Consider the following 12,936-nt stretch of genomic DNA (forward strand, 5'->3'; position numbering starts at 1 on the left):
CAGAAATAATAAATGTAACCTTCTCAGATCATAATGCAATAAAAATAATAATTAGTAAGGGCACCTGGACAGGAAAATCAAAAACTAATTGGAAATTAAATAATATGATTCTCCAAAACCAATGTGTCAAAGAAGGAATCATAGAAACAATCAATAATTTCAATGAAGAAAATGACAATGATGAGACATCCTACCAAACTCTGTGGGATGCGGCCAAGGCAGTACTCAGGGGGAAATTTATATCTTTGAGTGCATATATTAACAAATTAGGGAGGGCAGAGATTAATGAAATGGGCATGCAACTCAAAAAATTAGAAAGCGAGCAAATTAAAAATCCCCAGATGGAAACTAAATTAGAAATACTAAAAATCAAGGGAGAAATTAATAAAATCGAAAGTAAAAGAACTATTGAATTAATAAATAAGACTAGAAGCTGGTACTTTGAAAAAACAGATAAAATAGACAAAGTACTAGTCAATCTAATAAAAAAAAGGAAAGAAGAAAACCAAATCGACAGTATCAAAGATGAAAAGGGAAACCTCACCTCTAATGAAGAGGAAATTAAGGCAATCATTAAAAACTATTTTGCCCAATTATATGGCAATAAATATAACAATTTAGGAGATATGGATGAATATTTATAAAAATATAAACTGCCTAGATTAACAGCAGAAGAAATAGAATACCTAAATAATCCCATATCAGAAAAAGAAATTGAACAAGCCATCAAAGAACTCCCTAAGAAAAAATCGCCAGGGCCTGATGGATTCACAAGTGAATTCTATCAGACATTCAAAGATCAACTAATCCCAATACTATACAAATTATTTGATATGATAAGCAAAGAAGGAGTCCTACCAAATTCCTTTTATGACACAAATATGGTACTGATTCCAAAGCCAGGGAGATCAAAAACAGAGAAAGAAAACTACAGACCAATCTCCCTAATGAACATAGATGCAAAAATCTTAAATAGAATACTAGCAAAGAGACTCTAGCAAGTAATTAAGAAGATCATCCACCATGATCAGGTGGGATTTATACCAGGAATGCAAGGTTGGTTCAACATTAGGAAAACCATCCACATAATTGACCATATCAATAGTCTAACAAACAAAAATCACATGATCATCTCAATAGATACTGAAAAAGCCTTTGACAAAATACAGCATCCATTCCTATTGAAAACACTGGAATGTATAGGAATAGAAGGACCTTTCCAAAAAATAATAAATAGTATATACCTAAAACCATCAACAAACATCATATGCAATGGGGATAAATTAGAAGCCTTCCCAATAAGATCAGGAGTAAAACAAGGATGCCCATTATCACCTCTATTATTCAACATAGGACTAGAAACACTAGCAGTTGCAATTAGAGAAGAAAAAGAAATTGAAGGTATCAAAATAGGCAAGGAGGAGACTAAGTTATCACTCTTTGCAGATGATATGATGGTATACTTAAAAAATCCTAGATAATCAACTAAGAAGCTTGTAGAAATAATCAACAACTTTAGCAAAGTTGCAGGATACAAAATAAATGCACATAAATCATCAGCATTTCTATACATTTCCAACACACTAGAGCAGCAAGAAGTAGAAAGAGAAACACCATTTAAAATCACCCTAGACAATATAAAATACTTAGGAATCTATCTACCAAAACAAACACAGCAATTATATGAAAACAACTACAAAACACTTTCCAAACAAATAAAACGATCTAAACAATTGGAAAGCCATTGATTGCTCATGGGTAGGTCGAGCTAACATAATAAAAATGACAATTCTACCCAAATTAATTTACCTATTTAGCGCCATACCTATTAAGCTACCAAAAAACTTCTTTACTGAATTAGAAAAAACTGTAACAAATTTCATTTGGAATAACAAAAGATCAAGAATATCAAGGGAAATAATGAAAAAAAATGTGAAGGAAGGGGGCCTAGCAGTACCAGATATTAAACTATACTATAAAGCAGCAGTCATCAAAACAATATGGTACTGGTTAAGAGACAGAGAGGAGGATCAATGGAATAGACTTGGGGTAAATGACATCAGCAAGACAGTGTATGATAAACCCAAAGCGCCCAACTTTTGGGACATGAATACACTATTTGACAAAAACTGCTGGGAAATTTGGAAAACAATATGGGAGAGATTAGGTTTAGATCAACATCTCACACCCTACACCAAGATAAATTCAGAATGGGTGAATGACTTGAATATAAAGAGGGAAACTATAAATAAGTTAAGTGAACACAGAATAGTATACTTGTCAGATCTCTGGGAAAGGAAAGACTTTAAAACCAAGCAAGAGTTAGAGAAAATTACAAAATGTAAATTAAATGGTTTTGATTATATTAAACTAAAAAGCTTTTGTACAAACAAAAACAATGTAGTCAAAATCAGGAGGGAAACAACAAATTGGGAAAAAATCTTTATAACGAAAAACTCCGACAGGGGTCTAATCACTCAAATATACAAGGAGTTAAAGCAATTGTATAAAAAATCAAGCCATTCCCCAATTGATAAATGGGCAAGAGACATGAATAGGCAATTTTCAGGTAAAGAAGTCAAAAGTATCAATAAGTACATGAGAAAGTGTTCCAAATCTCTAATAATTAGAGAAATGCAAGTCAAAACAACTCTGAGGTATCACCTCACACCTAGAGATTGGCTAAAATGAAAGAAGGGGAGATTAATGAATGTTGGAGGGGATGTGGCAAAATTGGGACATTAATGCATTGCTGGTGGAGTTGTGAACTGATCCAGCCATTCTGGCTGGCAATTTGGAATCATGCTCAAGGGGCTATAAAAGAATGCCTTCCCTTTGATCCAGCCATACCATTGCTGGGTTTGTACCCCAAAGAGATCATAGATAAACAGACTTGTACGAAAATATTTATAGCTGCACTTTTTGTGGTGGCAACAAACTGGAAAAGGAGGGTATGTCCTTCAATTGGGGAATGGCTGAACAAACTGTGGTATATGCGGGTGATGGAATACTATTGTGCTAAAAGGAATAACAAACTGGAGAAGTTCCAGGCGAACTGGAGAGACCTCTGGGAATTGATGCAGAGTGAAAGGAGCAGAGCCAGAAGAACATTGTACACAGAGACTGATACACTGTGGTAAAATAGAATGTAATGGACTTCTGTAGCAGCAACAATGCAATGACCCAGGACAGCTCTGAGGGATTTATGGTAAAGAAAACTACCCACATTCAGAGGAAGGACTGCAGGAGAGGAAACACATAAGAAAAGCAACTGCTTGAACGTATGGGTCGGGGTGGACATGATTGGGGATGTGGACTCAAAATTACCACACCAATGCAACCACCAACAATTTGGAAATAGGTCTTGATCAAGGACACATGACAAAACCAGTGGAAATGTGCGTTGGCCAAGGGTAGGGGGGTGCGGGGGGTGAAGGGGAAAGTAGGAGCATGAATCATGTAACCATGTTAAAAATGATTATTAATAAATGTTTAAAAAATTATCTTCTTTTTCCCATTATATAAATTCTTCAAGGACAATCTATTTATTCAATTTTCTTGGCAGCTTTCCAAAGCATCTCACAGAGAAGAGGCTGAAACTTTGGGTTTTTTATTCAAGTCAAAGACTCTTTTTCCACTACAAAATAGTAATGGGTCAATAATTAATTTTGATTAATTAAGGCTATGGCTAATAATGTAGGCAAAATGAAATGAAGAGTTTAGGCAATTACCAACAAGTCAAGTAACAAATATTCACTGAATACCTATATTGTGTACTGGGAATTAAGTTTGAACTTCTGGGGATGGCGGAGAGAATACAATTACAAGATAAAGTCATTGACCTCAAGGAAGTTAAAATCTATGAGGAGAGATTCAGGTTTGAATATCAGAATATATACACATTCATCTGTGTATCCATTCAGAAATGTATATACATAACCTAGAAAATTACCTACATGTAGCCTATATATTATATATAACATATAAATACATATAAACTGTATTACTTGAATATATAATCTATATACATAAATATATATATACACATAAGATTTGGATCTTTATAGGATGAGAAATGTAGATAAGGTCGATTCCATATTTTGGAGGGTCTTGAATATCACACAAAGGCATTTGAACTGTATCCTGTAGGCAATGGAGAATCATTAAGTTTCTTAGCCCCCTGAGTCAGAAGAAAGACATTTTAAGGAAGATTAATTAGGTGGCTAACACAGGCCTAACATCCTGCTATTGAGGGGAATGGGAGTTGGAAAAAGTTTTCTGATCTGAATAATCCAGATTGGCTGTCTCAAATGATCAGATTCACTAGGTGATTGCTCAGTTTTCCACTTCATGTAACCTAGGTAATTTTCTTCTCCTTTATCAACTTCAATTTCAATTACTATGTTGTTTAGTCAAGCTTGTAATTTGCCTTTCATGAGGTAATTTAATTAGTCAAAAATAAGCTTCATTTACTCTCTCTGTCTCCATCTGTGTCTCTCATTCCATAGGCTGTGCCAATTGGTAAAGGCCATATATAACCAGAATATTTTTTAAATGACTAGAATAAAAACTAGAAGCTAAAACCTTGCTGTCTACCAATTTATTGCTTATTTATAAAAGCCAATGTCTAATCTTTAAGGTGCTAATGCACCAAACTTAAACAGGCCTTGCCTTTATGTGCTTAGCTTCTAGGGGATTAATAACTTGGGTTGGTTGAATGAAAGGGATTATGAAAACTATATTCCTAACCTCATGGGTCATGGTTGCTTTGCAGTTTTCTCTAGTAAGTCTGCTATAGAAATGTGCTAGTCCTTCCCTACTACTGTAAGGAATCTGAGAATGGAAAGAAAGAGGAATATGGAAGGTTCAAGTTTATGATGTTTCTTTTAAAAAGGGTTCGAAAGATAAATGACTATCTTCTTTTCTGTATTTATCCTTATGCTTCTTCACAGCTTTGATCTGTTCATCTCAAAAGGCTGGTTTCTTCTACTATTCTTTATCCTGTTGTTTGTTATGACTCTTGGGAATGCTAGTCCACAATCAATGATGAGGATTTACCATATAATACGATAGCATATTGTAGCCCACATTGTAAAGTCAGACACATTGACCAGTTAGATTACTTATTCTTCCAAAATTCTATAGGAAAGGAAACTATGTCACTGTATTTACTTGCACATTTAATGTTTTCCAGTTTTAAGGAAAAAGGGACTATGATTTGCAAGACGGACTTACTAACTTCCATGATGAAAAATAAATTATTGACCATTTATAGATCTGGAAATCTGAACTGTGGACCAGGAAAAGTTTATGACTTCTAAAAACTATCAGAGAAACAAACAGACACCTATTATAACAAATCCTTATTATAATAGACTCTATTTAAAAACTGTTTAAAACATTGTAAATAATGATCCAGGACAATTCTGAGGGATTTATAACAAAGATGCTATCCATATCTCCAGAGAAAAAACTGTTGGAGATGGGTATAGATCAAAGCATATCACTTTAATTTATTTGGGTTTTTATTTTGGGTTTTGGTTTTATATGGTTATTCTTTTACAATAAAGAACAATATGGAGATAGGTTTTGTATAAGTGATCCTAGATATCTCCCCTCCAAGGTTTTTCTGAAACTTCCAACCTTAGAGAGTTGCCTAGAGCTGTGAAAGGGAGATTTGTGTAGGTTCTAATTCTTCCTGGCTTGCAGGCATCTCTCTATCTCCCTAAGCAGTGCTGTCTCAAAAATTATTGTGATAATTTCCTATTAAATTTGTAGAAGCAAAATTCATTTGGTTTCCAAACCTTTAATTTAATCATGCAGAACATGTTTAGGAAGCACTGGTATAAAGTAATGATGATTTATATTATATAAGATACTAACCACCTTATCTTAAAGCCAACTATTTAAAAAATGCAATTTTCTAAAATTAAGTTAAATGAAAAGTTAATAGAAACAATTTTAATGCCCTTTTGAAATGATTTTTATCAAAAATAGTTTAGATACTGAACCAGAAATCCTTTTTAATTCTGTAAGTTTTAGAGAATCACCTCCTCCATGATGATCTTCCAGTCCTTTAAATTATTCATTGCCTTGGGTTATGCTGGTCCTCAAAAATTAGACACCTCTTCACCACCTCAAGGACTTCTGTGCTACTTAAAACACATTAAAGTGTAGAAATTGAAGCTGCTCTCCCTTAGGTGTGTGAGTAGCCTGAGGGGTTGTGAAAGATAATTACCCCCCAAGCCAGAGGTGCTATCTCTATCTGACTATGCACACCTTATTCTCTTATAAAGAGGGACACAAGATTGCTCATCTGCTGCTTCTGTTCAATAAAATCCATTATTGTTTTGTCTATATATTTTCTTTTTATTTTCAGTGACTGTTTTTGAAAGGGTTAATATGAAAAATTTTCAGTGTTTCAATAAAAATAAAGTTTCAAAGTATTGTGCCAGAATGTAATGAAAGTATAAAAAAGGCAGTTTAAGTCAGGGTGGGACTTTTGTCTCTGTATTCTTAGTACTTGGCACACAGCAAAGACTTCAAAGCTGTATGTTGAATAATTGAACTGAAAATGAGGGGTTTTTTTTGGTGATGAAATACTATTGTGCCCAAAGAAATAATGAACTGGAGGAATTCCATGTGAAATGGAAAGACCTCCAGGAATTGATGCAGACTGAAAGGAGCAGAACCAGGAGAACATTGTACACAGAGACCGATACACTGTGGTAAAATCGAATATAATGGACTTCTGTACTAGCAGCAATGCAATGACCCAGAACAATTCTGAGGGACTTAGGAGAAAGAAAGCTATCCACATTCAGAGGAAGAACTGTGGGAGTAGAAACTTGGAAAAAAAAACAACTGCTTGAACACATGGGTTGATGGGGATATTATTGGGGATATAGACTGTGATAATTAGATTAAGTCTACACTGCCCATCTTTAGATTTCAATCACCAAAGGTGAGAATACCTCTAATTCTGGGAGGTCCTAACCCACCTGTGTTAGAATGAGTGATGAATTAGAATCCACTGACTGCCCCCTAGGCGGTCTATGAGAAGCATCTATTGTGACTGGACATGCAAATTAGGAGGGAGGCACAGGAAGTGACACATTAGTGACCCCTTTAAAAGGAGAAGGTCCTCAGTCATCTGGAAGCTTCTGGTGAAGAGGGTGGCTGATGAAGGAGCTCTTCTGGTCAGTGAAGGAGTGTTGAGACCTTGGTGAGACTACTTTAAATATCTTCTTTTGAATTCCACGTGGTGAGTTTAAAGTCTGACTGAATCTTCTTGAACTTCTCTTAAGGAACTTCCTTAACATAACCTTAATATAAATATATTTGCTTCATTCACCTCTGGGCCTCTGGCCCTCTGACTCTCGGCTGAGGGTTAATTAGATCTACTTGGATTAATTAGAGGATCGTAGTAAATTGCCTACTGGGTTAGATTCTTATTTCCTTATTTCCTCTCTCTCTTCTTAATTGTAAATAAACTTCCATAAAAGTCAATTTTGACTTGAGATTATTCTTGATTGAGGATTGATAACAGTTCCATCCTCTGGTGACCATCTTTTAATATACTGAACCAAAAAAAAAACCCTTTTCCCCCCTTACAAGACACTAAATCATCACCCTAGTATCACTGTCAACAATATGGAAATAGTCTTGATCAATGATACATATAAAACCCAGTAGAATTGTGTATTGGCTACAGGGAGAGGGGTGGGATTTGGGGGAGAGGGAAAGACCATGAATCATGTAACCATGAAAAAATATTCTAAATAAAAAAAATAATTAAAAAAAAGAAAATGAGGGGTTTAGAAAACATGAAGGAAGAACAATGAAAGGATGTGATGGTATTTACCCCACTGGTATACTGGAAGGAGAGGTAGGGGAGAGTGCAAATGGGTCTAATAATGTCTATGGGACTACCATAGGGAACTCTCTGCTATTCAGTAGCCCCTCTATAGAATAGAACTTGTCCTTGTCCTTCCACAAAACGTGGCAGGAGCCAAAATCTTTGAGGGTAGGAGATGGTAGAAATGGAGCCGGTATATTTTTAAAAGTAGCAGTCATTTCTGAGGATCCCATAGAGGTTGCAGATGAGAATAGAATAATATAGAATGGAAAAATGAATATGCTAGATCTGATATCTGTCACAAAGACCTGGATACAAATCCTGCGTTAGATACTTTTCATTACTGTGAGAAGGTAAAATTTGACACCTTCTGGCAAAAGGGACAAGTCATAGACAAGTCACTCAAGGGCTTGAGACCTAAAGATATCCCATATTGACAAAGTCAGTCTCAGTGGGCAGTGTGGCATCTTTCCCAAGCAGGTGAGGCTCTGGGAGGGCAGTGGTTGTACATGTCTAAACATGTACCTGATACTGAAGGAACTTAATGTTTATAAGTCGACTCCTAACGTAGGTTGTGTTTCTAGGTCAGCATGTGTAAGGACTGACATCAGGAGACTTATGGTGCCCTCGGTGGTGATGTCATCCTGTGTCTGCATTAGAGGAATGGGCTAGGATTAGGATGACAGCCCATGGCTAGAGCCAAATGTATGCCTTCATTCTCAGGGATCAGGGAGTCACAGGGCCCAGGCTGGCAGAGTTTGGGTGCTCTGGCATAATCTGGACAAGAAAAGGACTAAGGGAAGTATAAGAGATGATGTTAAATGCTTATAGGGCTATCATGTCAAAGTAGTAATATATTAAGATTCAAATCAATTCAGCATTAAGTGTCTAAAACGTACAAGTACTAAAACTACAACGTCAATGATGAAATAGGATGTTACAGCTTCACACTGTCCAAAAAAGCAATGACTGACCTCACAAAAGGCTGAGTTCTGAGATACTAGAAATAGTCAAGAAGATGGATGTCAATCTTATTGAAAAATATTTAAAGTGGTATGAGTTTAGACTAGATTACCTCTAAGGTCTCCTGATTCTAAGATTCTATGGTGTTCTATTGTTATTTAAGTGCTTTGTGTACATGTGAGTATCTTCTTTTCAATTAGATGTCAAGATAAGAAATGTATATCAGCCTTCTATATGAGTAAAGTTGAACAGAAGAAATAGCCTTAGATTTGGAGTCAAAGGACTTGGGTTTTAATGTTGCCTCTGTCCTTATGTGATCTTGAACTACTCACCCAACCTCTCAATGATTAGATTTCTTCATCTGTAAAAAGAGGGAGAGGTGGGGAGAAGAGAGAAGTTTGGACTGGACGGTCTCTAGGATCCCTTCCAGTTCTAAATCTATGTGTCCCATAACTTTATAGGGTAAACATATAGTAAACCATCAAAAAACAATTGTCGAATAAACATATAAATGAATGTTTGGGCTTAGATTTTTTTAGGCTGAGCAGATATGGTAGGGTTAATATGGGTCAAGGTACTATCAAGAGTCAACATAGAATTTCATGAAACTATGGAGTTTGAAGTAGGGTAAAATGAAAAAAAAAAGTAAGATAAAATGGCAAATGTCCAAACACAAAGGTTCATCACCAGAGAGAAGGAAGTAACTTGACTGCTCTGAGCCATAACAGGTAATCTGCTTTCCTTATTTCCCTGCTAGTTATTTTTCTGGCAATAGAAAGCAAATCAACTACAGATTTTCCCTGTGAGTCCTTTTCTTTCACAGTATATTCTCCCTAGACTGTATCAATGGTAAAGATATATTTTAAGGCTGAATTTTATTATTCCAGACCAAATAAGTTATCTAAATATTGACTTGAGACCAAAATGAGTAATCAAAGAAAAAATCATGAACCATGTGTATCAAGACAAAACATAAGACCCCAAAGATTAACAGTAGTTTTACCTCAAGTTTTTCTGTATAAAAGTCTCTTGTGGTATAATTCAATGTAGCTCGATTTGTATTTTCTCCACCAAGTCTTTTGTTCTCATTATTTTCTTCACTGACTACCCCAGATTTTTTCCCTTTTCCTTCTAGCAGATACCGAAATTGCTTCTTCCTAAAGGAAGAAAAAAAAAGAGATGTTGGCACATTAAATTAAAACTTACTGTTTTTTATTCTTTCAATAAATGGATTTTCTTCCTTTGAAACACTTGCTTTATGAAATTGGTTTATTACGTTTTATAGGTTTAATATATGTATCAAGTACTCTAATCTTTGTGTGGTTAACCTACTCAATTGAGTTCTTTCATTTGAGAATTGCAAAACGTTACCATAAACATACTTTATTAGTCTGGCAAATGAGACTTTTCTGACATGAAAAAATGTAAACAAAGTATAAATTGACTTAAGTTAAAAAATCCTTTGTAACTTTTGTAGAACTGATGCAGAGCCAGCAAGTTATCAACTAAAACATTTGTTAATACTTTATCATGGATAAGAATATCACTTTACCTTTTGACAACAAAGCCCAGACAATGCTCAACTGATAACTAAGAATGAGCCACTTGTCATTTCCTAACAGTATGGTCTCTGGTATAATGAAGTCACATATTTTGATAGGAATAAATCACTCAACAGAAAAGCAGAGTAGAAAAGTGAAAAAAGGAAAGAGCTAAAGAGAGTATGGTGGAAAAACAGAAAGTACCTATATTTGGAGCCAGAGGACACTCATTCAAATTATAATTGCTACTTAATACTTGTGTGATCTGAAGCAAGTTATAGCTTCTAAGCCTCAGTTTCCTCATCTATTAAACTAGGGAGCAGGAATGAGTTAGGTCAGATGGTCCCTAAAATTAATTTTGCCTGAGTCACAGGGTCTTCCCAACTGGAGGAAACATGATATTCTGGACAGAGTTGGCCTTCCAAGAAGGAAGCCTGGGGTCCTTGCCATGATACTGGGGCCAACATGGCCCTGTACATGTCACCCTCCCTCTCAGGTACAGCACTGGAAGAGAAAGTTTCATTACAGACTTGGATAGAACTCAGGTTCCTTGACAGCAGGGTTGGTTTCACTTCTGCCTTTGTATCTCCAGTCCCTAGCACCACTCCCAGCTCAGATTAGGTACTTAGTAAATGTCTGTTGAGTAATCAATTGATTACATTGATGAAATGTTAGGTGAGGTTCAAAAAGAAAAATATGGGATATAGTACTCTGTACTGCATTAGGCTCTGGATATACAAAGATAAAGCAAAAAAAAGCCTTTACTCAAAAGGAATTTATGTTCTTTTGGTCCTAAAAGGCTTCATCAGAAGAATGGGTCAGGTCCTACATTACTCACCTGACATGACTGTCTACTGAGTATGGACTATTATATGTATGAAATATTATAAATATTTTAGATAGATAAGCAATCATAGCAAATGGGATTTTTGTCCCTAAATGGAAAAATCTTGTAATATGAAAAACTGCTTCTGCAGGGTATGATTCTAGAAGGATTGATGCTTAAAACATAAGCCCTACTAGTTGAAGCTGGTGCAATGCTACCCTATAAGTACTCTTACCAACCCACAATAAAGATAAAAGACAGAATTAAGGTATGGATGCTTTTATAGACTGATCCAGGATAGATCCAAGCCATTTAAATAAAAAACTGATGGTCACCTGACTTCCCCCAAAAGAGAAAGCAGCCGATACTGTGGTAACTCAGAAGATGCTACATGTGCTAGAATTCCAAAAAGCCTTTCAGCCATTATCATGTCATTCTGTGTCACCTAAGAAAACAAGAAAAAAGAACATCAAAATAGCATGTTGTGCAGTTTAGATATTATTAACAGAACTCCAAAGAAAAATGTGAATTGGTTTTTCCTTTAAGCTCAGGGGAGATCCGCATCATGTTCTCTTGAGGCTGTTAAGAGAATTGTCTCCCTTTGGTCCTTATTTCTTACCAATATCCTCTCTGGCATTTGGGTTGGTGGCTCCCTGTTAGTAGAAGCTCAAAAATCTGGAAACTATTCTGGGGTATCTGAAATTCTTAATAAGAAAAATTTAAAAATAAACAATAGATTTTGGAGAGTATAAGAAGCCTAGAGGAAATTTCCAAGTAAATACTAAAATGAATTCATTTTAATGATGTGTCAAAAGGTCAATCAAAAATTACTCATACCTTGCTCCATAAGTTATGTATTTGACCACTTCCCAAGAGAAAATACTAATTGGCTTGGCGAAGAGGTTTCCCTTTCTCTTTAGAATTATTCTAAAGAATTTTAGTTTCCATTTAGCCCTTTTGATCCTATGGTTATATACTAGATCATATTCTGCTCATGGTAACTCTTTCCCATATCCCCCCCCCAAAGGAGTCATATGTAAACTAGAGCTGAAGATACATCTTGGATAAATGTACATGTATATTTTTTCCTTCATGTAAAACAGTACTGTTTGCAATTCAAATAGTTTACTTTTTTTAAACATTTACAAAATGTTTGGCATTGCTTTCAATACTACATAAAGATAATCAATCAACATGTTTATTACTAAGTCCTTAATAAATGTTTCTTCAGTGACTACCTTCTATGTGCTAAAAACTGTGCTGAGCACTGAAGATACAAAGTCTAAAGGGAATCATTCCTGCCCTTAAGGTGTTTACATTTGAACAGGGGAAGGTAACATATACAGATATAAATGAACATATATACAAAATAAATAAAAAGTTTGGAGAAGGGAGGCACAAATTGCTCGGGGGAAGGAGGAAGATCAAGAAAGGCTTCATGAAGAAGATGGAGCTTGAACCAAGTCTTGAAGGAAACAATAGAATCAAGGCAGAGCCAAGATGGTAGAGTAGAAGCAGGGAAGCTCAAAACCACCATGAGACTCCTCTCCAACCAATCTTAAAATAATGCCACAAAATGAATATAGGAGTGAAAGAACCATCAAGGAGACAGAGTGAAACAACTTTCATGAAGAGAACAACGTGAAAGGTAGACACAGTGCACCTGGGGCACTGGGATGAAAAGGGAGCATAGCCAGTACAAAGCTACAGCAAGGAGGAAGGAGGAAGCCAACAACAAGCCCTCTGTT

General features: G+C 35.6%; 1 protein-coding gene across 4 annotated transcripts in view; it reads right to left on the reverse strand.

Moving 5' to 3' along the window:
• Positions 1 to 12,936, reverse strand: part of LRRC49 (leucine rich repeat containing 49) — a 212,263-nt gene that overhangs the window by 9,071 nt on the left and 190,256 nt on the right. For all 4 annotated transcript variants that reach the window (XM_044662387.1, XM_044662385.1, XM_044662384.1 and 1 more), the window contains 2 exons: positions 11,524 to 11,633; positions 9,825 to 9,978 (listed from right to left, as the gene is read on the reverse strand). In XM_044662387.1, coding sequence (XP_044518322.1) covers positions 9,825 to 9,978; positions 11,524 to 11,633 — 264 coding nt within the window. The remainder of the gene's footprint in view (positions 1 to 9,824; positions 9,979 to 11,523; positions 11,634 to 12,936) is intronic.

This window comes from Gracilinanus agilis, chromosome 2 (assembly GCF_016433145.1).
Source record: "Gracilinanus agilis isolate LMUSP501 chromosome 2, AgileGrace, whole genome shotgun sequence".
In the NCBI taxonomy this organism is placed as follows: Eukaryota; Metazoa; Chordata; class Mammalia; order Didelphimorphia; family Didelphidae; genus Gracilinanus; species Gracilinanus agilis.